Genomic DNA, 25,485 nt, shown 5'->3' with positions numbered 1-25,485 from the left:
CAGTTTGACAGTCATAGTGCATGACAAGGTGATAAGAATTGTATCCTATTTATTCACAGTGATTTTTGTGTTTTTCAATAAAGTTGAGTTGAGAGTCGGCGCTCCATCTGTCTACGTCCCCCATTCTCTTTAGTCTTCTTCGCGCCGTTTTTAATTCTTCGATATGCAAAACCAACTCGCCCTAATCTAAGGCCACACGTTTTTCTGTTTGCTTTCGATTCATGCTTAATATTACGGTGCCTGCAACGAGTCTCGGACCGATGTGCTTAGTGTCCCAAGAAAAGGCCCCTCAATTGCCACCCAATGACATCGCAGAAGTGTCGCGTCACCGGCAGCGAAACTGGAGGCAGACGGCAGCAGCGGTGTTCCGCTGAAAGTTGTCTTCCAGCTCGACAGTTCACGGAAGCTTCGCCAGCCAAGAGTTGGGACTCCGCGATGACGGCAACTCTCGTTCGCTCATACTTTTGCCGGGACTCCTAGCGCCAACCGTCGAGATAGTGACATCCGACGGCGCGACACTCCGGCTTCTGCGACATCTGTTGCCACTTTGGGACCACTTCGCGACCTCTTTTCATGCATGGGTGGAAAGGGACACCAGACGCACCGGTCGAAGACTCATTCCCGGCTCTATTGTTCACTTCGACGGGCAGGTTGCAAGCAGCTGTGTTCAAAGTTTGCCAAGAAGGCAGTCTTGGTGCTGTGGGGAATGGACAATGTCCTCCCACAGTAATTCAAGTGAGGACATCCGAGACAACCAATGTCAGATTTCGGCGACTGCTCCGAACGTTCTGCCCTTGAGCACGGCTGGGCTGGCCTCGTGCTCCCCAAAAGGTTCCAAGCCGTCGCCGAAATTTGGTGTCAATTTTCTTGGGTGTCCTCACATAAATTGCTCTGCAAGGACTTTGTCCATTCCCGGCATAACTGGCAACCCACACGCAACAGGTAACTTCAATGACTGCATCTGCCAGGGTGGCGAGGCCTGTTGGGTCGAGAGCCGTCGCGGAAGCCAACACCACCTGGGTCGGAGTGCCATCCACCACGCCACAAACCTGAGGAACATCTTCGCAGACCTTCAACCAGTGCCAACGCCAGCGGTGTCTACCAAGATGCCGTACATCACCGAAAACTGTAAAAGGACTTCAACCATCCCCACAGTGGCGTTCTCCGAACGCCACGCTCGCAGTCTGCTGAACGGAACGCCGGGTTCTTCGGGCAAAGTCACAGGCGCAAAATCTAATATCACTGGCTTTATTTTCAAAGAATGATCGCGACACCTCTTTACAGTACAACAAACACACAAAGCAGCAGTGGCTAAACTAAAACTTCCTGCACTACTGCCCAAAAAGGAACGCAACGGTTGTCTAAATGCGCGGTTGAGGGAAAACTCGCTACAAAACGCCCTCGAGGGATTCGAGGGGAAACCTCTCCCCAAAGAAAAGGGTGAATAAAGGAGGGAGAGGGGGGAGCAGGTCGGCAAATTCCGCGCACCCGAGAGAAAGGAAACTCCTTTGTTTAAAACTCTATACACACACGGTACACACTTTATACTGAACGTAACTCTTACTTCCTCAACAAAACATAAGAGGAAAAAAACTGTACAGTATATACAGAAAACCTAAACACTTTTGCAGTTTGTGTAGTATTATTTTTTTTTTGTCTCTTAAGTGTTGTTCACAAACAGAGCCACCCCAAACCGCATCACCGTGGCAGGCATCCGCACGAGCTCCCATACCCGGTTTCACGCCAAATGGAATATGTAGAGGCGGCTACGAGCGCGATTGAATGGCTTTGGAAGGTGCAAAGACAAGGCAGAGCCTCTCAATATCGATGATGATTCACCAAACCAAGAAAAAAGGTGGGAGCTCTAATAAAATCTATTTCATTTAGTACGCTGTAACGCAATGTAGCCTACAAGTTTACCATATTCCAATTTTAGTAGACTGACAGTAAAGTCCGTTTTCCTTTTAATTTTCTCTATGTTGGTATTTTTGTTATATAGACGTGGAATACCTAACAATCCAAAAAAGAATTTGCCATACCATATTTAAAGTTGTAGCAAGCTCGTAAAGCCAGCATAGACCTTTGGGGTACCGAAGATGTTTCAGAACCTTCTACATAAAATGACTATGGCAGATATAGGACGCGCTTTCACCCTAAGTGGACCTGCCAAAGCTACCGCCAAACATTCGTAGCCTTCCCTTCTTATTCCACTCGATGTGGAACTGAGCGTGGGCGGACAAAACAACACTGGCAGCGCACACGTCGAGATTCTGAAGCTCCTCCAGTCCTGCGCAATTCTCCGACGCGTCGTCGACAAAACGGCAACGGGCGTCGGACTTTCGAACGACTCAAATTCCCGCGCCAAACAACTGAACGGCGTGCCGCGGAGGATTGCACAAAACCAGCCGCCGTCTACGTTTTTGCTGCCTTCAACGAGCCAACAACGCCACCCCGTGCGGAGACAGTCTGCCAAGCGGACGCAACGGTTGTTGGCCGCCTCTAAAGCTAAGACAACATTTTTTTTTTTTATCGCTACGGTCAGACGTTGAAACCAGTCTAGACAAAAACCTCGCAGTATCTTTTTTTTTCTCCTTTTCCTTTTACCTTTTACAATGTGTCGCATTTGGCTGACAAGTGTTCTGGGTCGGAAAAAAGGGCGCCACGACTCCCTTCTCCGCCCAAAATTTGTTACTTTGCGTCGTTTTATTTTTCTCGTTTGCCGTTTACTGCGCGAGTTTACGGGTGGTTGCCCTACGACAGCGCTGTCGTCTGCTGGCTACAAAAGACACACGCAAACTTTAAATTCTTTTTTGTTATTTTTCTCCTCCGCTACGAGGACCTAACAAAGATTTGTCGGTGACGCGCCCAAGACTTCGTACAAAGCCGTCTTCCGCGCGCTCTCTCCGCTTCTCGCTCTCCCCAAAAAGCCACGGGACTTTTTTTTTTTTTACGGTTATCCCGCGATTGTCCATCGAGAGCAACGCTGCACACGGGTCGACGCCCCAAAAAGACACCGGAGGACAAGAAAATCTAAACGCAAAGTAAAACAAGGAAGACACAATTATATCAACAAGGATTGTCTATGACAACGATATCACAGAAAAACGAAGTAGTTTGTTTCTTTTCTTTCTCAAACACAATAAATAAATAAAAGTGGGAGAAAGCTTGTTCCCAAAAGTTCCGTTCCGCAAGGAACCGCAATGAATTGCACTCAAAACCCGGTTGTTTCTTCCTTCCCCGGTCGGTTTCCAAAACACCCTCCTCCGATCGTGCGCCTCCACACGGTGCACGGACCGGCCGATCGTGATATGCCCATTGGTGATCTGTACATCAAAGATCAGCCCTTTGGTGACTGGTCCATTGACGACTGGCCAATTAATGGTTGACCCATAAAAGATTGGTTCATCGACGATCGGCCGCCCCAGAATGCAACTTCAGCAAGCTTCTTCGCCGTGCAACAAAAAGAGTCGCGGCGGTTGTGATCGGAACAAAACGACACGACGGAACCCAAGCAAAACTAGCACGCGGTAATGAGGGCGGGGCGCAAGTTTGGTCCACTTTGCGGCAACCATTGTAAAAACTAGGGAAGGGGGAGGAGAGAGGGAGAGAGAGAGGGGGCAGCTCAGACAAAGCCCCAGGCTTCGAGTGCCTTGACCACAAAGTCCTCCTTGGTGGACAGCACGTCGTTCATGTAGGTCTTGCAGCGGCGGCTGCGTCCGTGGAACAGGTCGCCATCTAGCCACAGCCCGAACTGACCACTGCAAAAGACGATCCCGACAGATTATGCTCCACACATCCTTACAAATTTGCATTTGAGTGCGACCTACTGCATTGAAATCGCGTGCGACAGATTACAATGCGGCAATATACCTCACGATCCGTCAGCTCACTAAAATTGCCTAATGACCTTCAAGTGTTGTAGGTTTCACGAGTCGTGTTCCCATTGCAGTTTTAAAGACAGTCACTTCTAATGGATAGACCAATTTATATAATTTCCGAAAAGGCAACAGTCTTTGAGACATTCATCCACAAGACTTCGCACATTTGTCTACAGTTCGAAAAGTGCGGGCATAGAAGTACACCCAATTGTTTAGGGTGCGGCGAACTAAATAATGAAGAGAGGAGTCACTGGCACTCTGTCGTCACCTAAGCAGCGTCCGGTCGACGCTTCCACCAACCATGCGCTGCCGAGACAAAGGGGTGACTGACATGAGTATGTCACTCTTGCATTTCAATTATGAGGCGTTCTTCGTGCGTACACTTTTTGAATTGCCTACAAACATTAAAAAAACATCACAAAATATCTGAATATCTTTTGCAAAGTTCATTAAGTAATTTGAGTTAATTAGCTGATGGGTCGTGAGAAATACTGCCCCATCTGATGCCCGCTGAGCCCGTTAAATACACAATGAAAGCCATGAAACGATTTTTCTACTTTTGCAAAATACTATCATAAAATACCGAGCCCACTCAAACTTTGAAGATAATCGCGAAAAAATATGGGATGGGAGCATGCGAGGTCATTCACTTTACATATGTACTGTGGATATTTTTTCAGATGTTTCGAATTTTGGCGGTGGGCACGCAGTGTGGAATGGGCAGATGCACAGTTATCACAGAATTGAATAACTGTGACAACGGTATTCTACAGTACACTCAGAATCAATCCCCTAACGTTAATAACTGAGTAAACTTGTATGTATTAGTTTTTCTTTTTTTTCCTAAGCAATGGCAGTCAGCAAATAAATTAGAGAAATACGAGCATTGTTCCTCGCCTTCACTCGGAGCCAGAACAAGCGACCACGTGGCCTGGTGCCTATCCTATCCCGCCAACGTTAATCATAGCCACGCGGTGGAGTCGGCAAAATAGAAAACGCTTGCTGAGCTCCAGGCTCAGCAAGCGAGCACTACCCGAGTGTCAGTTGAGGCACTGATTGTTACGAGCTGAATTCAAGTGCCCCCCCCAATGCAGTTCCCCCTCGTGCCTAATCCTTAAGTCGCGCTCGACTGTCGTCAAGCGGGTGGTTTCGATCCCACAATCACGTCGTCAAGCTTTACGAAGGCAAGACAAAGAAATGGACCCTTTTTATTTTCGCAATTTCACCGCGACCAAGAAGCTTCTGAATCAGTGGCGGTCTGTTCAAGTACACTTGAGTCAGACTAGGACTAGTACGTCTTTGTAAAGTCACAAACATTCCAACCCAATATCGTTTCATGACCCCTTTAAGGGGTTACGAGCAGTCAAAACAGGTGATTGCACTTAAAATGCAAATATGTGATCTAGTCTTTGAGTGCAAACTCAATAAGCAGTCTACTGCAGTGTCCCTCTGGTGAAACGAATTGAACTAAAAGCTGCTGTTGTTGCTCAGTGTCAAAATGTAGTGAAAAGAAGACTCACTCTCCTGCTCCAAATGCCAAGGAGTCTGCGTTGCCCTTGATAAAGTAACCGTTGTCACCGGCCCAGCGGTAGACCTGCAACATGCAGAAAAGGAGGGTTGTTCATTAATAACAAACTAATTCAGAAATAAGAGGCACGAGATTTTTATATGCACAACAGAGTCGCAGACCGATTTTTCAAACTTCGCAGGGACCCACAAGACGTCCGAAAATAGAGCAGTTAGAAAAATGAGCAGATTAAAAAACTTGCTTTTATTTCGTCTAAGAGGGCTTAAAAAAGCCATAAACAGTGCCTTGCTTCAAGTTACGCCTCCGTTTGCGTTCAGCAACTTCCTATTAGCTTGAGAATCGGTGCCTTCTTTTCCAGTGTTTGGTCGAGGGCTTTCTGCACTTCTTGGCAACACATCGCGGCGGCGGAAGAACAGATGGGACAATGATGTCCAGGCCAGCGTAGTCCAAACAAATGATTCACCAAGACAAGACCAAAATGAGAGGCGCAAGTCCATGACTGCGATGGCGAATGAACAAAGCATAACGGGAACAATGATGATGATGATAATGATGCGCAGCTAGAGAAAAAAAAAGTTGCACAGCGTCATTTAGAGGTAGGACTTAGCAATACTCAAGCAGTGCAGCCAAACCAAGCCAATCTATGTGCAGCCAATCCATGTGCAGCCACCATGGAATCCAAAATGGCTGCTTCTTGGTGGTGTTTTCAGCTGATAGCTCACAACGATTTTGTTCGAAAAATCAAACTTTCGGACTTCGAGCTGTCTGGAACATTGATTGTGAATATGCACAATTTCGTCGGGTGCCTCACGGTTCCTCCTTTAGGACCGAAATATCGAACAAGTCCGAATTATCGGCGTCCGAAAAATCAGTCAGCGACTAGCTGTACGTGTAAATCAAAAGCATCTAAAAAATACGAGGAACACTACAATCGTCAGCACCAATTGCAGCAGGACTTCGGACTTGTCAGTGCAGGGTTTAGGAGGTTGGTCTTCTGGTACACGTGAACACTCACCTTGAACTCGGGGAAGAAAGAGAAGAGGAACGACTCCCCCGTGCCGTAGAAGTGGTCGCTCATCTTCAGCGAACAGGACGACAGCGCTCCAAACACCTGCGGTGCAGAAACCCCGTGCATCAGCCCCTGGCGACCAAGAGGTGTCACTGAGGGTGCCGAAAACCACATTAAATTCCACATAGGCTGCCACCCCAAAAGACTTCGGGGTTCTCCTCAACCCTTTCATGCCAAAATTATTTGCAAATTATGTAAGCAAACGATTTTTACAGGAAAGTGCCACTTAAGGTGTCCTAAGAAAAATAGCCACATCTCGTGAAACGGGGGGTATGTCGTGAATTAGCAACAGGCCACGGCATAACAAATTTTCTTTCTATGCCGCCCGCACGGAATTTGATTTTTCCTCCGAAATAGATGTTGCAGAAAAAAAGTCCCCAAATTATGAAACAGAAAGGTAGCTCTTTATCCGCTTAAAAACAAGCTAGCGAAGTGCTGGAAGCATCTAGGCTCAAGCTGTATGGCTACGAAAACTCGTAAAAACAGTTGCAAAGCTTGTTAGAGTAAAAATTAGTGTAAAACCTGCAGCACATTATGACGAAGTGTCCTTCACAACCCGGTTTCTTGTACGGCTCTCTGGTGTCCTTCACCACCTGCCAGTGTCTCGTACCACATGCACAGACGTCTTCGTTTGCCCCGTATAACAATTTTCCGTTAAAATTACTTCACAAGCCAATGATAATTTTTTTTATTGTTGCTCAAAACGCAACACTTGCTCATCACTGAATGTCGAACGTTGCGACAGGGCGAGCATAGCATTTTTCTTCGTCCGAAAGCTCCACGTAAGCGTCAGGTGCAGCTCGTAAAGTTAGTTTGGACTACAGACATTTTCCACATAAATTGTGCATAACAAAGTATTTATAGCAACTTTTTTTTTTTTTTTTTCATGGAAAAGTTTTTTGTATTATGGCCCTTCTTAAAGCTATCTTTAATGCGGTTTAGGATGCCCGTTGGGCACCTTCAACTGCTGCCAGGTCTTATCCCAGTCACACTTAATTGCAGTTAAGGGTGCTTGGGTGTTTTAGCAAGTGCTTCATTCCTTCAGTTGTACTTTCTTTGAGTATTCCCTTTAGTCCTCTCACAACCGTCTGCAACTTGTAGAAAAGAAACTCACGGCGCCTTCAGTGTCCAAGATGGCGAGGATGATTGGAGTCTCCACCTTCAGCATCTCTCGGTAGAGGGTCTTGAGGCTGAAGCCGTGTTTCAGCGTGCTGTACACCAGCGCCCACGAGTAGCTCTCGGCCCTGGCGGGCAGCTCCTTGCTCAGCTGCGTACGTCGTGACAAAGACTACGGTCAGGACACGCCCGAGGCCACACTCACGAGTCCCGGTCGGTGGACGGACAGACGGATGGACGGTGGTGGCAAAACCCTTTGAATGGGGTGGTAACTTGCGCCACCTAGCCCATGGTCGCCAACGCGACGAGAATGGCAGGGCATCTCTATTTGACACTTGGCTTCCTGCACAAGCTCACCACCCTTTAACATACCCCGGCTGTGTGTGCATGCTCGAGGTTCATGGGACGCTGAAGTGCCATCAAGGGTAGGAAGCTCAGATTAAAGAGGGGGAAAACTGAAGGATCTCCCCGCCGTCCTCATCTCGTCGGCGACTATGGAGACACTCAGGGAACCCCAATGAATGGATGGATTCGATGGTAGTGGCTACGCCTTTGGAGTCCCAGTCAGTGGTCAATGCAAAGACAATGTTGCCAACAACAGCACTGACCATATTTACTCACATAAAGAACACACTTTTTTCTCCAAAAAATTGACACTTACTTGGGGGGTGCGTTTATTACGCGGGGTAAAGCTTGTGCATTTACACACTTCGCGCAAATGTCGTTTTAGGTGCCAATATGACACGGCAGGGTACCGTGGCACGTCTTCAGGGCTGGAAGAGCGCCTGCGGCTGGTCGTGGGCATGCCACAGTAACCGTGCTCTATAAACTGCAAACCTTTTTTAAGGCACTTTCAGCGTGCCTTTTGCCTAGGAAAAAGTGCCCTATGGAGCTCAGCACGGAGAGCGACGCAACCGTTCTTAGGCCTAACCACTTTCACGATTTCACTGTGCGAAAGCGGACCAGAGATGACGGAGTGTTTGTTGACATCAATGCATCCGATGGACGAAGCATGTCTGAGGCTGGGCAATTAATTCCTCAACCCCAGCTTCGTTAGGTGCGCCCACCACACGGTTTCATGGTTAATCACTTCCATAACTACGCATTTGCAGCCATTACAAGAGTGGCTTGGTTTGACTTGTCCTGTTCGCATGGTGGCAAAAAAAAAATTGGCTTAACGGGCCTGGTGGACAGCCAAGTTGAACGCAGTTAGAGACTCGCAAAGGCGAAAATTGAAGGTGCCTTCATTACGTGAAGGGGAAAAAAATGTCCAAATTTTGATGGCCGCTGTGGGGGCTGCTTTCATTATGCGAGTAAATACAATACTGAGCTTTTTCTTGTGCGCGGCCATAAACAGCTGTGGAGCACTTGTGATGGTACACACTACACATTCAGTCGCAAACAGGTAAGTAAAAACCTACGCAAATCGACAGCATTTCACGATTCACTCGCAACATCATTGCACACATAAAAAAGTAAGTATGCCATGACGCATCACCAGCACGAAATGACCTAGTTTTCATCATGCAACTCGAAAAGGAAGTATAATGGCTTTGACCGCAATCGGTCCCATTTGTATGAAAATGGAGCGCTACAATAATGCCGTCGGTCAATAAATGTGTCGCAGTTGTATAACCATTAACCTATACAGCAGAATTCTTCTGTTCATAAACAAGCCCATATCGGCCCGGACCGGGTGTGGGCACTGCGGGAACCAGACCCAGGAGAAAAGAGGCATCTGGACATGCGCAGTGGCAACAGGAGCATCACCGCAGTGGTGTTACGTGTGAGAGTCGGGTTGAGCAAGGGCTTATTACCTGCCAAAGCTGCCACCAATAAAATAGGCTAGTAAAATGCCTTCTGCTATTTGTTATGTGTAAAAAAAAAAAATGTATTCATCTCTTTACTCAGGAGCACGCAGAACTCTACACATTGCAGCTCCATGCAAGGATGTAAGCTGTATGCGTTGTGAAAGCTGCCACGAGCAAAGTTCCTTTAGCTACTCGGAGGCAGAGCACAACGGGAAAATTAACAAGGACGGAGCTTTTCTTTAGCTGCCTGTAGCACGTTTAGCAATGAAAGCATCAAATTCTTTTCATTTATTTGTCACATTCAAGTATTCGTAACGTTCCACAAAATGTACAAGCCGGCGGCACAAACAGAGCGCGGAACAGTCCGCTAACACAAACACACAATCAGTTTTTTGTCCTCTATCCCTCGCAGCCAAAAGGCAATGTGATTGTCAAGCCTGGTGCAATTTTCGCACCAGCCGAAACGGTCAAATTTGGCCTTCACCACTATCGGGTTGAAGCAAGTTTCTGAAACTCGTCGACAGACTATTCGTACTGGCTGCGCCGGAAAACATCCGTAATGTATGGGCCCGAGTGGCGGCAGGAAGTGCAAAAAACACCCACCTTTCTGCGGTGGTCCTCAGTGAAAATCTCAGTGGAGTCTAGCAACTCTGGCAAGGGAAGTTCAATCAGGTCGAGGGGAGACTCCCTTTGTGCTTCGCTCATTGACACCACCTTGAGAGAAAGAACGGGAACAGAGATTAATAATCAGTAAAAGAATGTAATCATTCTGTATTATAGCCCCCTCACCCCCCTCTCTCCCTAGCAGCTGTTCGAGATCATAGACACAGCCTTTACAACGCTAGCATACGGATGTTTCCTGCAAAAACAGCTGGAGAAACAATGGAAATTAATTACGAGAGGGGAGGCCCCCATTCGATCTGTGCTGCCAACGTACAGGATGCGGCTGTAAGGACTAAAGCATTCGGCACCCCTAGCCAGCGGCGTAGAGTTTCCATTTTCCCGGGGGGGGCAGACCCGGAATGTGGCTCAAAAAAAAAAAAAAGGGGGGGGGGGGGGGGGAGGCTGCGGGGGGGGGGGGGGGGGGAGAGGAGGAGAAGGTTCTTGTTTTATTTGTTCCGTGGGTTCTCCCCATAAGGGTCACCTGCAGCAGTCGGAGCCTTTACCGAGCATTTTGGTAAACCCGAGACTGGAGAAAAAGGGACAAGGACATAAACAAACGGACACGGACATTGTGACAGCTAACTACCTGGTGTCCCCAAATAAGACGCTCCGCAAAAGAATGACCCGGAAACTTCAGCGGTTTGACGTATCCAGTAGAAATTTCTCTGAATACGTGTTTTACTGGCCACATTTATGCAAACATATTGCAAGACTAAACTACCAGTACAAAAAAGCGAATCTTTTTTTTTTTCTGCAGGGGTAGTTCGGGTCTAAAATTTTGTTGCATAAATGTGACCAGTAAAACACGTATTTCAGGAATATTCCTACTTGTTGCACCAAGGATCTAAATTTTGCGGGCCATTTTGTGTGTAAAGTGTATTTTGAGATGCCCATATAGTACCAAACTCCCCGAGTGGATACGCAGGCGCACCAAAAGTGTTAATCCTTTGATCGCTAGCAGACACAAGTTGCCGTCGGCAGGGCTTGTCTACGCGCACTCTCCGCCTGGAGGCACGCTCCCCACGCGGCGACCTTGCTGTCCGGGATGCTCGTTCCTTTCGGTGCACCGCCTCGTGTAATCACTTTTTGACGAGCTGGACTTCGCTTTTCAACGCAGGGACCCATCGGAGAGCCATTCGTCTTAATTTTTACACAGGATACCGGACGAACTGTCACGTTCTTAGCCGAGTCGGAACTGGGCGAGTCGACTTCCTATGAGAACGGCTTACGTTTCAAGAATGTCAATGGGTTCTGAGTTTAGGTTTCCATTTGCGGTGTTCGTGTCGGCTCACGGTTTAAGTTTCAATTGAACTTCGCTTGGCCCCGCTCGTTATTCCGGGACTCCAATCACGATCCTTCAGTTGCTTCCGTCTCTTTGTCAAATAAGCCTCAACCCAGGGAGTTAATATAAAATAGTTTCCACAGGTAATAAGCTCCGGTGACCTTGCCTCAAAGGAAGTGATCAAGCACTTGCTATTCTACTGACTGTTTGCGGCGTATATGTATGAATGCCTTCCCTGGGAATGTTCGTGAAGCCTATTCAGAATAAAACGGAAAAGGGGAGCGGATTGTGCCGCCTAGCGCCGCACTGTCCATACAAACGTTTTAAAAATGACAAAAGGAACACGTATCGGGCATGATGATTATTCTTTCCCCAAAGTTGGCCTTCGTAGAGACTCCGAAGGCCCAATCGCTCTCTTCCCCACAGGCTTTTGGTTCAAAGCAGTGTCCCTTTGTTTTTGTTGTGTTTTGCGATGCTGTTATTTGGCTTCTGGTGTGTATTTTATTGTCATGTTTTGTTTATTTTGTTAACACATGCAGCAGGGGAGAGTGGGGTAATGGTGGCACAAGAAGCTTTAATTATACGACTGACTTCAATTTTAAGAGGGCCAAAAATAATTCTCAGACGGTAGCAAAGACCATTTGATACCACTATACCTTGTGCGAAGCTGGGGTTACAAATTTTTCCGCCAAAAGTTGTTTTCTGGACGAGTATTCGAGTCGCTGTTCGGTGACAAGACTGGTAGTAAAGCCCTTCACTGACCAATCAAAAATGTGTACAATATTTTCTTGGCCGAAAGGGCATTCATTTGTAGACGCGCAAGAAATTAAAATTTTTTTCTTGGCGAGCAGGTCTGCAGAATCAGTCACTGACTCACTGTGTCGGGGATGCTTCCTATTCTCAGAAGCATTTTTGTTGTCTAAAAACCGACAGAGATGTCGCGACGCTTTCAAGACTTTTTTTAGCCTGTCATAGCTGAAGCGGGCACTTCAGCTGTTCATTCAGACAACATATTCCGCGCATCTAACTCCGTCTGAGGGGAATTTTCCACTGAATGTCTGACCTGTCACTGTCCCGAGATCCACCATTTAAAAGCCTGAAAGGAAATAAGAAGCGGGAATAAACAGGGCCCTGTGAAATAGCTGCCAGTCAGGACGGCCAACAGTCCACTGTCGATGGGCGCAGACCCAAGCCAAGCTCTTTAAAAAAAATCCCGGGCCGGGGCCGGGGGGGGGCTCTGCCCCCCCCGTGAAGCCGTCCGGGGGGGGGCACGAGCCCCACTGCCCCCCCGTAGTTGGCGCTTATGCCCCTAGCGAAATCCGAATTCCAAACGTACACTCCTGTAGTTCGACGTGCGAACATAGTTTTGCAGAAAGTTTTAAGTCTTCTTCTCACAGCTCAAGTCAAAGGTGGAAAAACGTTAAAATAGAGCAGAAACAGCGGCCGTGACTTTTACAATGCCCTGCACTGAATGTTAGTTGTCTGCATGCTGGTTAGTAAACTTGCTCTCAGGTGGTCTATGTTCATATATTTCATTAAAAGTATAATTTATCGCAATTATCTCGCTCATCGCCGGCCTCTGCTATTGGTTTTTTGCGTCCTTGTGTTCAGCAAGCCACCCAAGAGTGAGCTGACAAACCAGTGTGCTTACAAAGAACAGCCTGCTATAGGACATGGGAAATGTAAAGCCTCCAATTTTGCTTTATTTTTAATATTTCACTACCTCAGAATCGAGCACTAAAAAAAAACAGACATGAAACTTCTGGTGAAACTATGTTTGCGTGCCCAATTTCAGGTATGTACGTTTAGAATTCGTATTTTGCAAGGCATACCAAATGTGTTAGTCCTTACAGCCCCAGCTTGTACAATAAAAGAAGTATGACAAAAAAGAAATACCGTAAGCAAAAAAAATGTTACTCAAAACAATTCAACAAATTCCAAAATGAAAAACCCTGCCATTTGACTGAGCTTCTGTAATGATAAATAAAACAATTTTGAATTGCTTGCTTCTTCTACGGTGCAATACAAGTTTTCCAAGTCGTTTAGGAGTACCCTTTGGAGTGACCAACGGTTTATCTTGGAGCAGTCAAACAAGCCCTTTTAAAGCATAAACATTTACTTTCTCGTCTGTTTCCCTGTCTATTCTGCCTCAAGATTTGTTTGTTGGCCCGTCCAGCTAAAAGACATCTGTGTTTACAGTCCTGTGAAACCTGTATTCATTGCAGAGCACACAATTTAATTCTTCCAAATGCTTTACTGGCTTTTTAGTTGCACATAAAAGCCAGGAATGGCAACAGAGATGTCAGAAAAATCCCACTACGGTAGCCACTTCCAAAGCACATGCCGATTGATAAACGACATAGCACAGCCATGTGCAAATTGTAACTTAAAGCATGGAATCAAGGGTAAACCAAAAATGTTCTGCTGAAATAATGTTAGAACAAAACAACTTTGTGCAGCAAACTAAATGCTACGAGTTACAAGGCATGAAATTAAGCTGCACAATTCTAAACTTCACTAAAAGACAGCTTTGAAAATATGCCAAGGAAATCAAAGCTCGTAAGAAAGTGAAAGTTAAGATGCTTTGCTCAAGTTATAAAGGCCGAAATAAGACTGCGCAATTCTTCGGTTAAATAAAAATAAATGCTTTCGAAATGTAATTCCACACATCACAAAAGGCACTAAGGTAGTCCAAGTTGGTAAGCACTTGGCTTTGATGACACTTCATCGTACATTCAGCCAAAGCATGGCTAATGGCAAAGAGTGCACGCTGGAAGTGGGGCATCCGTAAAGTTCTTAACCCATTACCGTTTATACACGCTCGGCCGAAGGTATCATTCCGAAAATCTCAAATGAAAAACAAGCAAGAAACATGGTCAATGATGTCACACACAGCTTATTAGGACACATATCATTGTTTAATATTTGTTCCTGAACATTAGCTGGGGATATATTTTGAAAGTACCACTGCAAGGCAGAGTTACCATGCCAACATTCACTAAGCTCTCTTTTTCATTATTTTATTACGATTATTCTAATGCCCGACGCGCGCGCGCGTGCATTATCCCGGCCGCTCTGGAGCAGCGCTTTCCCTCACACACACCGCTGTAGCGAGGCGAAGCGAGACGCGCAGGAGCGCGGCGGTGTCCACCCCGCGGATGTCGCTTCTCCGCAGTGCAGCAGAGCCCGACGAGGAGCGCACTTAACGGAGCAAACACTAACCCTCGCGGAACTTCCGAGCACTGTCGGGGCTCGGCGAACCACAGCATCCGTCCCCCCCGCAAATTTCCGCATTCGCGCCAAAGGTTCGGCGCCGCGTGACGTCACGACTCACGTGACTCTCCCGGCGGCGCGGCATGCGGAAGGCCTTCTCCCAGCGGAAGAGAAGGGCATTTAGATGAGGCCACAAAGACCGGGGCAGGGACCGGCGACCGGCGGCGCCGGGATGCCCTTCCCGCCTCTTCTTCGTCGTCCATGTCCACGCGAATGTTCACGCCGTCCACGCGCGGCCGGACGCATGACCGATCGCGCGCCGGATGCGCGCACCCTTTGCTTTTTCGTCGTCTACATGTTGGCGGCTAAACGCGTTCTCAGCAAAAGCAACGACCAAACCGCCAGCCGAGTGCATTTGTTTTTCCAACTTTATCCGTGTCGATCTACCGAACACTGTTCCGCCGATCGTACTTGACTAGAGAAGAAACAAAAAAAAAAGGTATGCCTGTCATTGCTAATAACAATTCCAGGCGATTTCTTCCCATACGCCATATTTTTTTCCATACATTTTGTTTCCTTCCCCATTTCGAACGTTTCAGGTTCAATAAACGGTGATGATAAGAGCTAGTGCGAGCCACGTGTCAAACAGCTTGTTAATTGACAAGACACATTTTCTGCCCTGGCCAAGTTTTACATACAAAACGTTGGTAGCAACGAAGCCAAGCAAGCCCGTGGCTATAAAATTAATCGTTGCGGTAATCGCTAGATTTTCACCCGGCAATCAATGACGACGCTTGGGGTCCCTTTCGACGCAATACCGAATTACCTCTTTATAGATAGCAACAATTTTCTACAAGTGACCCTGGAACACTTCCAAACCTACACAAAACCAGACAGAAAAGTTGGGCGGTATTTGAGAGATCAAATCTACGCAACATCTATGACTCTGAAAAATAGCCGCTTGTAACATCGTCAAAATTATTTTAAGCCCCTGGCGAGAGAATGGTGCGTAAAACATTACGAAACATACTCGAAGGTAGGAAACGTTCCAGATCTACCCAATAGGTGGCGCCAGTGTTTTAAGCGGTTACAAGAGACTGTAACGCACAAGGGAATATAAACCACGACACAAGCTCACACCGGCACCGTTGGCAGCGGTGTACATTACGGAAGTATGAAACGGAGCGAGCCTTTACCAGTTATGCGGTCAAACGGCCAACCGCCCTATGCTGGCAAGCCAAACACCATCCCCATTGTCTACGACGAAATGAGCGCCAAAGGAAAACCACTCGCCTCCCAGTCGCCGGGAGAAGCGTTGGGACCCAGCGCGACCGGGGCGGTGCTGCCGTCGAAGAACTTGAAGAAACGCAGGGCTCCGCCCTTCTTCCCGATCACGGAGTGGCCGACCTTGGTTCCAGCGTCTGGCGTCCCGCCGTCTTCGCCCGCCGGCACTTCGCCGTCTCCCTCTTCTTCTTCGTCGCCGGAGTCCGGCAAGCTCTCGAAGCCCCGAAGGGAGAGGTCGGCTCGGTGGACGTCACCGTAGACCGATGGTGCCCATCTCTCCAGGAAGTAGTAAAGCTCGTCCACCCTGTCGCACATACGGAAAGGTTAAGTCTTTCTCGAGGCATCGTGGTGGCAGTGGTATAGCAAGACCGGCCGGTGCGATCACTCTATTCGAGAAGCGGTTTTTACAAAGAACAGATGTGCCATTGACTCACAGCCGTATCTTATGACATAGTCGTACAACACTATTATAAGAATGGGCCTTATCAGATTTCCATTGGTAACCAATTAAGGGGCTACTAGTAGTACTGTACAGACCCCCCTGCACTAGTAAAGACAATTTCTCCGGGAGAAATTCTTCGGTACATCACTAATTTAAATGTCTGTACCAGGATTAGAAGCATATTTCAACTCTACAAAAGATTCTATGTAACAATACACTTAAAAATGATGCTTAAAAAGAATACAATTTCAGTTTTAATTTGCAGGTAAGAAATATGACATTCATATTCAGGCTCGCAGGAACAGGTCCCCCAAAAAATATACCAGCAAAACCGAAGTGGTGTTAGTGTAGTTTGCGACTCTAGGAATAAAAACGCAAGAAAAAATTCAGCTTGTAGCACTCTGTAGCCTCTTATTTAGTTCTAGAGTCGTTATGTAGCGTTACAATCGCAGTTTGATCAAAAGCTGTCGCGGCGATCGTAATCGAAATGACACACTTTCCTGTCAAAAGAATGAAAAAATTATCGCAAAACATGCAAGCAAGAACGGAAGGAAAGGGTCACAGAAGCGCTTTCTGCGAGGATCGCAAGGGACCACTGACCGGGTGCGCGGTATGCCGAACCAGTACTGGGGCCGCAGCCGGTATTTTCCCCGGGTACTGGCGGACCGCGGAAGCCTCTTGTGCAGTGGCTTGCCCATGCGCAGGCAGAGGTAGAGCAGCGGAGCCTCCGATGACTGTGCCGGCCTCGGTACCAGCTCTGTGCAAGATTGCCAGGCATGTCCACATTAACTCCCGTCGTGCCGTAGACTGCCACACTGATGCACTTGCTGAACCTCTGTTCCCAGGCAATGCCTCATCCTTGAGGGCAAAAACTCTGCTTTGCATGTTGCTTAACCTACATACCTCTTTAATTTTTTTTGTGTGGAGATGTTGGTATGATCTGTGCAACGACGGCTATTCCTCTTTCTGTGCAGTATTACTCAACCTACCCCCATGGCTACGGCAATCAAGCCTACTTAATCTCAAATAATTCAAAGTAAACCAATTCCTAGCTCCAGCTTAAGTAATCAGCATAGCCTAAGCTAACCACAGCTATTAATATAATCCCACCTGACCTAATAAACCTTCATTAGTAGAACCTTGGCTAGTGGATTTTTGACTAGCAGGAGCACAGCCAGCATGACCTTAACTAGCAAACCCTGTGTGGCAAAACCTTAGGCGGCAAAACCTTAGGTGGCAAAACTTTAAGTAGCAAATCCTTAGGCAGAAAACTGTTGGGTAGAACATCCTTAGGTAGAAAATCTTTAGGTAGCAAATCATTACTTAGCAAAACATTAGGCAGCGAATCCTACCTTGAATATCCCGAGGGATGCCCCACCTCCGAAGGATAAACCACCCCTAATTTTGGCAGGATTTGCTATTTTTATGAAGCGCCGAAAGATGCCCCACTTCTAGTAATTGCAGGGCCTTGGCCATTGGTCACTTCAGCAGAAATGGTGTTACTTAGCCACAACGGGAAACAAGCGAACACTGCGGACCGGGAAGGACAGTTTTTGGTTCATTGCCCTTCCAATCACAAGTTTTGCAGGTCACAAAGTTTAAAACTAGCATTTTTTTCAACTCTTTTTGATCACACACTGAAAGTTAGTTCACTCCATATTTTCACCCAATTTGCTTTTGCTTTCAGGTGGGCTATATCTCCGGATATTATGACAGGCAGCAAACCTAGGTAGCATAGCTTTAGGTAGAAAAACCCTAGGTAGAAAAACCTTATGTAGAACTCTTAGGCAGCAAAACCTTACATAGCAAAACCAACAGAAGAGCTAGTAAAGTAAAATAGTTATGTAACTAACACTTACCTAATTGAGATTAAGCTAGCATAACCAAGCTAAATCGGCCCTACAAAATCTGGGTACAAGCTTCAGCGAGCATTTGGAATAAATGGTACAGGTGTTGTAAGGAAAGACCAAGATGCTGCTAAACTCTCTTCACAAACAAAATGGAATTATAAATAGAATACCTAAGAGAGGCAGCTTCACAGGTGGGCAGTTTAGTAAGCTGCTATGCGTGTTGATTAGAAAAACTAATATCCTAGCCATTGGTACAGAGGTCTAGCACAAGTGCACATACTGTGGCTTCCATCACAATTAACCCTTTCCAAAAACAAATGCCATCTAGTAGTGCATGTAGCATCATAATTAACAAACTAATGGCAACACCACAACCATAATGGCAAGATTAAGTTCCACCCAGCTTTGTTAGCCGAGTCAAGGTCTCATTTCGAGCTAACACAGGGGATTGAAGGACTCTTCTCATCAGTACAGTAAACCTTCAATGCAATGAATTGGGGGGACCATTTGAAAATGTTTGAGCCGGTTTTAGAGAGGTCAGGACGCAGCAAGTCGAATGGTATTCTTTTGTAGGCAAAAAGGCTTACCAAGCATTTAAGTGTAAAAAAATTTCAGAACTGTCTTGCACCATTCACCATCATGCTCAAAACTTGGGGGCAGAGTGGTAAGAAGAAAAAACACAACTAGCACCTATTTCCATGCATGTAATCACATTGCTGCCATGCATAAGGAGATGCAAGATATAGTACTGTCACAACTAAATCGCATTCATTTTTGGTAAAGGTCTATTTAATAAAGTCTACACAAATGCACAAAAAAAAAGATTATTGCTCCAAGATAGGACACACCCACCACCACAAAGATTGTAAAATCGCGAAAGCCCGCCCGCTGCCTAAGCAGACTCACCGTTTAGAGGCTCCACAAACAAAGAGCGGAACAAGCACAAAATGCATTAAACTTTACTTACAGCAGCTTTCGATACAACAAAAAAGCTTTGAAACAATGCTTTCTTTTTCTCACTGCAAAGGCAGACATACAATCAGCAAACGGAAATGCGCAAAGCAAAATCAAGCTGGAGGTAATGAAAAGCGGAGGCAGGTAGAAATGAAGGGATGTACAGGGTGCGGCCGTAAAAACTTTCACATTTGGCACGCCTAGGAAAAAACGAATTTCAAACGTAAATACCTGAAATTGGGCACACGAACGTCGTTTATTCCAAAGTTTTTTGCCTATTTTTTTCAGACGTCAACTCTGGAGTAGCGAATTATTAGAAAGATAACAAAAATGGCAGACATGCATTTCCTATGGCCTATACCCGCCCGTTCGCCGTCTGCTATCTAATTCGCGACGCCGCTCCCAGATGGCGCACTGAACGCAAAAACGCGGGAAACGCCGCACGAAAGGCTGGTATCGGGCGAGATAATCGCGATAAAAAGTGATTTTACCGGAATATGTGAACGATTATGCCTTTTTACTTGAAATTTAGAAACTGGCGGACGCCCTCGTTTAATAAAAATACTTTCTAAAGCAGACGAACGTGTGTCTTCCTTTGTCGTCTGGTTATCTGTTGACGGGTCCGTTCCCGGTGAAAGCTCAACTTTATAATCAAGCGTGCCGCTGCTGAGGCATCATGATTGTTCCTATTTATTGTTTTTGTTGCATTATCTTCTGCAGTTATTATTAAAATATTTTCCGCGCCGCCCTGCGATGCCGCAATACCCGGCAAGTGAGTGTTCCCAGGCAGTCAAGTGGTACATGGAGCGAAACTCGGTGGCCACAGCACAACGAAAATTTCGCACTGCATTTCATAAACGCCCGCCTTTACGCCCGACTGTTTTGAGTTGGGCGGATCGTTTTGTGAGTGGAGAAGACTTCAAAAAGAAGAATACAGTCAGTGAACGTGAGAGCCTGTTGAAAAATGAGGAGCTTATTGAAGCGGTCCTTGCTGTCTTCGAGAGCGACCTGCAATTGTTAACAAGACGAGCAGCTGCAAATAAATTATCTTGTCGCATCATGTTGTCTTCTTGCTTGCATGACGATCTGTCAGAGCTTGACTTGAAACAGGTAATTTCAACAATCGTTCATATATTTCGTTCAAATCACATTTTATCGCGATTATCTCGCCCGACACCAGCCTCTCGTGCGGCGTTTCCCGCGTTTTTGCGTTCAGTGCGCTACCTGGGAGCGGCGTCGCGAACCGGATAGCAGACGGCGAACGGGCGGGTATAGGCCATAGGAAATGCACGTCTGCCATTTTTGTTATCTTTCTAATAATTCGCTACTCCAGAGTTGACGTCTGAAAAAAATAGGCAAAAAACTTTGGAGTAAACGACGTTCGAGTGCCCAATTTCAGGTATGTAAGTTTGAAATTCGATTTTTGTTAGGCGTGCCAAATGTGAAAGTTTTTACGGCCGCACCCTGTATGTACGCAATGGCAGCACGCATTTCAAGCAGCCAGCAAGGCAGCGTTTTGATGTAAAAAAACAAAAAAAAACATATCGCAGCCTTTTCAGGCTCCACGAAAATAAAATGCTGAAAGAGAGTGAGAATGAAGAGAAAAAGAGAGAGAGAGAGAGAGGCTGAAGGATGAGGGCTGCTGACAGTAGTGGTAGTACTAACCGTGGTCGTCAAAACAGAAGCCCAGCTCTGCACAGGTTGTGATCCGAGGATTGAGGCATGAGCAAAGATTTACGGGGTTAGTGATCTTTAGCAGTCACAATGCCAGTCGTGCCGGGTACAAAATGCCGGCTCTAAGCTTGATCAGACCCATCTAGTGACCATGTTCTGCTATCTGTCATAAAAAAAAAAAAAAACGCCAACGGGTGGGATATAAGAAAATGGCTGTCAGTGTGACCGTGGTGAGCTGAATGTCGCTAGATTGGAATTTGATGGGTCAGTTGGACTGTATGAGCTCGCATATGTAAATTAAATAAAAATTCGAGAGAGAAAAATAGGCGATGCTTCAGCTACCACACTTAGATCACCCCACTCTAGAAATGTAGAATCCTTCTCCTAGAACCTGAATTCAAGCAATATGTTCATGAGTGACAAAAAAAAATTTGTACAAAGTTACCATTTACTAAAACATACCGTATGTGTTGATGTATGACAAAAAGACGTCTGTGCAAAGTTACTATTCACCAAAAACAAACAATATATACACATATATAGTATTAGCGATGCTGTACATCACATTAGTGAGCCCAAGCCTTACTTTCAAGTGTATAGATAAACTAGAGGATATACTGTTATGGAAGAAAACAAAAAAAAAGTCTTAAAAAACAAACGCCTATAGTAACAAACTAAAGCTGGAGAGAGTTAATAACTGGGCCAGATGGTACTGATTTATAATGAAAAAACAAAGCATCTTTTAGTTGTCCCGATTCTTGGTGCACTTTCGTTTTTCATTATAAACTAGAAACTGCTTAGTGATATACGAGACACTTCCCTGCATTTTCGGCTATCTCGCATAGAGATTCGCAACACTGTAATCCATGAAAAAAAAAAAAAAAAGCCAGGCAGTGTTAGCAGTGTCTGATTCAGGCATCCTTAGTAACAGCAGAAAGAGACTACATAATACCACGCTGCAATATTAAAAATGCAAAAAAAAAATAGAACAAAGGAACTCACTTTCGAGGGCAGCAAACAGCTCCGGCTTCTCTTCGACCATGTTCTTCAGCCAGACGTTGGCGTTGTCGGTCCGCGACGGCGGCCTCCGCTCGTCCTCGCCCGGCGGAATGACGGCCACCTCCTTTGGGACGGCCGCCTCTTCCGAGCCCCGGACGAAGATGCCCGCCGAAAAGTCCGCCAGTGACTTGGGCGACGACGCGATCATCTTGGAAATGGAATGCGTGTAGGACGAGATAGATTCCATCGGGTTTGAAAGACGCTTGAGGACCCGCTCGTGAGCAGACTCCTGGCTCTTCTCGGTCTCCATCGAAGCCCATTCTCGCATCCGAAGCGTCACATGCTCCATCGAGTTTCTTGGCTCCGCTGTTTCTACCGCCTCCAGCTTCAGCGTCGGAGTCGTTCGGACTGGGGGCATCTCGAGGTTGGAGTGGAGAAGAGGATCGGTCTCGACGTTCCGTTCCAGGGGTGGAGGCTTTTCTCCGACTCGTTTCGGAGTTGTCCTTTCGGGAGTCTTTTCGATGGCCTTCTCGGTCGTCTTATCGACTGGTTGCTCCACTGACTTCTCCACCGGCTTCTCGGTCGGTTCTTCAGCCAGCCTCTCGACCGGCTCGGCTTCCTTTACGGCTGCTTCCTCTGTCGCCTTCTTTGCCGTACCGTCGACCGCTTTATCACCTGCCATTTCGACTGCCTTCTCGGACACCTTTTTGGCCGCCTCCTCGGACGCCTTCTCGGCCGCCTCCTTGGACGCCTTCTTGGCCGCCTCCTTGGACGCCTTCTCGGCCGCCTCCTTGGACGCCTTCTCGGCCGCCTCCTCGGCCACCTTCTCTGCCGCCTTCTCAGCCACCTCTTCGGCCGCCTTTTCGGCCGCCTCTTCAGCCATCTTTTCCGCAGACTCCTCCGGTATGCTTTCGGCCGTACAACCGGCCATCTCCCTGGCCTCCTTTACTGTTGCCTTTTCGGCCGTCTCGTCTATCGCCTTCTCCGCCATCTCTTCGGCCACATTTTTTCCCGACTTTCGAGCCGGCTTTTCTACTAGCTTTCCAACCAGCTTTTCTGCCAGCTTTTCTGCCCGTTCCTTTGCCATCCCTTCAACCACCGCTTCAAGAACGACTTCCACAGTCTTCAGACTCGGCTCTTTGGCTGCTCCAACTGCTTGCTCGTTGACCTGTAAACAGGCAGGCTTCTCCGGCTGCTCACCTTGCTTGTCCTCCATCTTTCCCACCCCGCCATCAACCGCACTCGAAGTCTGTTCACTCCGAGGCTTGACCCCGAGGCGCGCCTTCACGTCCCTCTCTACACTGGCCCCTTCCGATGAAGTCCCGACCGCCCCTCCCTCGCTAAGCCCCGCCACAACTGCCGCCTGGCCGACCGGTTCTTCGGCACGTCCCAAGACGACTTCGTCGCTCCGCGACGCTTTGTCCTCGGCCAAGACATCAACACCACCGGCCGCAGTCACTTTTGTCGTCACTTCCAAGGATTTGGTGGTTTCCTCGAGCGACGGAGAGGTCGGCGGGGACGTGACGACCACTTTTGCTTCTTCGAGTGCCACCGCGGTCGGTTGGACGACCTCTCCTGCCACGTCACCGGGAGCGAGACCGTCCCTCAAGGAGGGACCGGTATCGAGTGGTAATGTACTGCCTGGAAAATCCAGCAGGAGGTCTTCGACTCTGGGCTTGTAGTCTGCTGGCCTGTAGGGGGTCTCGAGTACCAGGTCGGATGTTTTGGCCACTGCTGCCGTGTCCCTGTAAAAGCAAACCCACAAGGTGTAACTTTTATGCGCATTTAAAGCAGGTGTTCGTTTCCTTTTTGATCTAGGTTATAGCAAGTTTGTTTCACACGCACTGGCACTGTTAGAGTTCTCTTCCAGAATGCATCGCACTCACAGGGTGTCGCTCAAAGAACTGGCCTCAAACAAACTTGCCAACGGCACGTAGTGCAGACTGATGCAGTCGCCATTTATGTTGTAAAAAGAGTACCGACTTCAAACCGAAACTAGCGCCTTTCTGTTTGATGTGATGGCAGGGAATGCGTGAGTGTAGTCACTGCCAACATTTATCTATAAACGTTGGTCGCCGCAACCTGTAGATTATATTTGCGACGACTTCCAGCAACTCGGTGGTCGTAGAGATACTTGCAGACGGCGTAAATTTCCGCAACCAGCTGACCGCTAAGCAGCTAGTTGCAATCTTTCAATTCTTATAACCGTTTACACTGGAGAAAACTCAGGATGATGTCTGCGCAGAACTTTTATCTGTTTGAGCATGGTATTATCCGTGAACTACTGAAAGGGTACGGTTTAAAACTGGCCTGTTGAAATATTCAACAACTTGTTTCGTGGGAATTCCGATCATTGTTACAGGTGGATTACAGGTTACACGTAGCCTTGGTGAGGGCATCGAGAACGAGAGCTTTCTCAAACAAAATACAACAATGTAAGATCGGTGACGTAGGTAAATGTTGAACATTATGATGTTACTCAAGGCTCGGGTAGAGTCACTATACTTTCTCGGATGCGTATTGGGCAGTCGCAGGTTTCTGCTGGGGGAACTTCGTCGACAAATGTTCAATTTTTCATTCGCATACACATGGTGATAAAGATCTCGGGGGCCGCTAATGTATTTGTTCTGAGCGCTTTTTGACACACTGGTATGAGCGTTTGCACGGCAACAGAGCGACTACAAACTTGCAAATAAAGCACGAGCTATCAATTGCTCTCTTCATGAAATAGTAGACACTCACAATTCAAGCTCGCGTTTGACTCCGTTGCCCGCGGGACACGATTTACATCAGAAAATCAATTTTTTCCTTTCCGTTCCGCTGTACGAATGACACGTCGTGGCAAAGGAACCCTCGTCGTCTGCCGGAGCGAGGCACGACGGGATTGCATTTTGGCGCACGCTCTACTTTCTCGGTGCAGCGAGTGCATGCATGCGTGGGGTACCGGCGCTGAAACAAACTTTGAGAGTGCAACCACTCGTGGGGTGCGGGCCGAAACGAACCCACTCCACGTTGAGAGGAGGCACATGTGGGCACGAGTGCTGTGAAACGAACGCGCTATTTTTAGCTAGCTCTTGATTGCTACCTACTAGCCCCAGAAATACTCTACTGCCATGGAAAAGATTAAACCATTGAGTCTTGATGGGAAGTGTGGTGGAAGGCCTCTGCTGGGGTTCCACCATACTTTCTGTCAAGACTGAAATAGCAAAAATATGAGTATAGTGATTAAATTTGATGCATGTATGCTTGTACTAGCACTAATTCGGCATACTGATATCGGAGAAGATATTGGTATATAAAAGATAAAATTGCCCATCTAAAGAAGGTTTAAAAAAAAAAGAAGCTGACTTTATTGTAGAGAGGTTCTACAATTAATGCCACAACAAAAATATGAACATAAACTGCCAAAAGATTGCCGACAAAAAAAATTAGATATTGGTAACACAAATTGTAAAACATATGGCCAAAGCACCGGACAAAAATGATGTGTTAACATGCACACTCTGAAGAAAACAATCAAGTCTTTTGAAAAACTACAAAACCTTTTAAAATGGTGTCGCACTAAATTTGAACGAGGAACCAGCTGTTTTCAGATGCAATTTCAAGATGCTTTCAGCACATGCCAGTAAGTGAAACCACCATTGAACCTTTGTTGTAAGGCGTATGCAGAAAGTTTTCAATTACCAGTAAGGGGGGGGGGGGGGGGGGCCTGAAACTTTGCC

At 46.9% G+C, this 25,485-nt stretch overlaps 1 protein-coding gene across 2 annotated transcripts; it reads right to left on the bottom strand.

Moving 5' to 3' along the window:
- Positions 1 to 1,232: 1,232 nt before the first annotated feature.
- Positions 1,233 to 23,508, bottom strand: LOC8037945 (oxidation resistance protein 1; the record flags this gene model as incomplete). 2 transcript variants are annotated; one of them, XM_042290849.1, is given in 9 exon segments in its annotated part: positions 1,233 to 3,758; positions 5,399 to 5,472; positions 6,422 to 6,517; positions 7,590 to 7,742; positions 10,006 to 10,116; positions 15,854 to 16,148; positions 16,887 to 17,043; positions 20,756 to 20,782; positions 21,767 to 23,508. In XM_042290849.1, coding segments are annotated over 9 exon segments (2,791 nt in total), but the record flags the coding sequence as incomplete, so codon positions are not given.
- Between the last annotated feature and the right edge of the window lie 1,977 nt (positions 23,509 to 25,485).

The sequence above is a fragment of the Ixodes scapularis genome, unplaced genomic scaffold, assembly GCF_016920785.2.
Source record: "Ixodes scapularis isolate PalLabHiFi unplaced genomic scaffold, ASM1692078v2 PGA_scaffold1__304_contigs__length_218370807, whole genome shotgun sequence".
Classification (NCBI taxonomy): Eukaryota; Metazoa; Arthropoda; class Arachnida; order Ixodida; family Ixodidae; genus Ixodes; species Ixodes scapularis.
The sequence above is the reverse complement of the archived record's forward strand: the minus strand, read 5'-3'. Positions and strand labels throughout refer to the sequence as shown.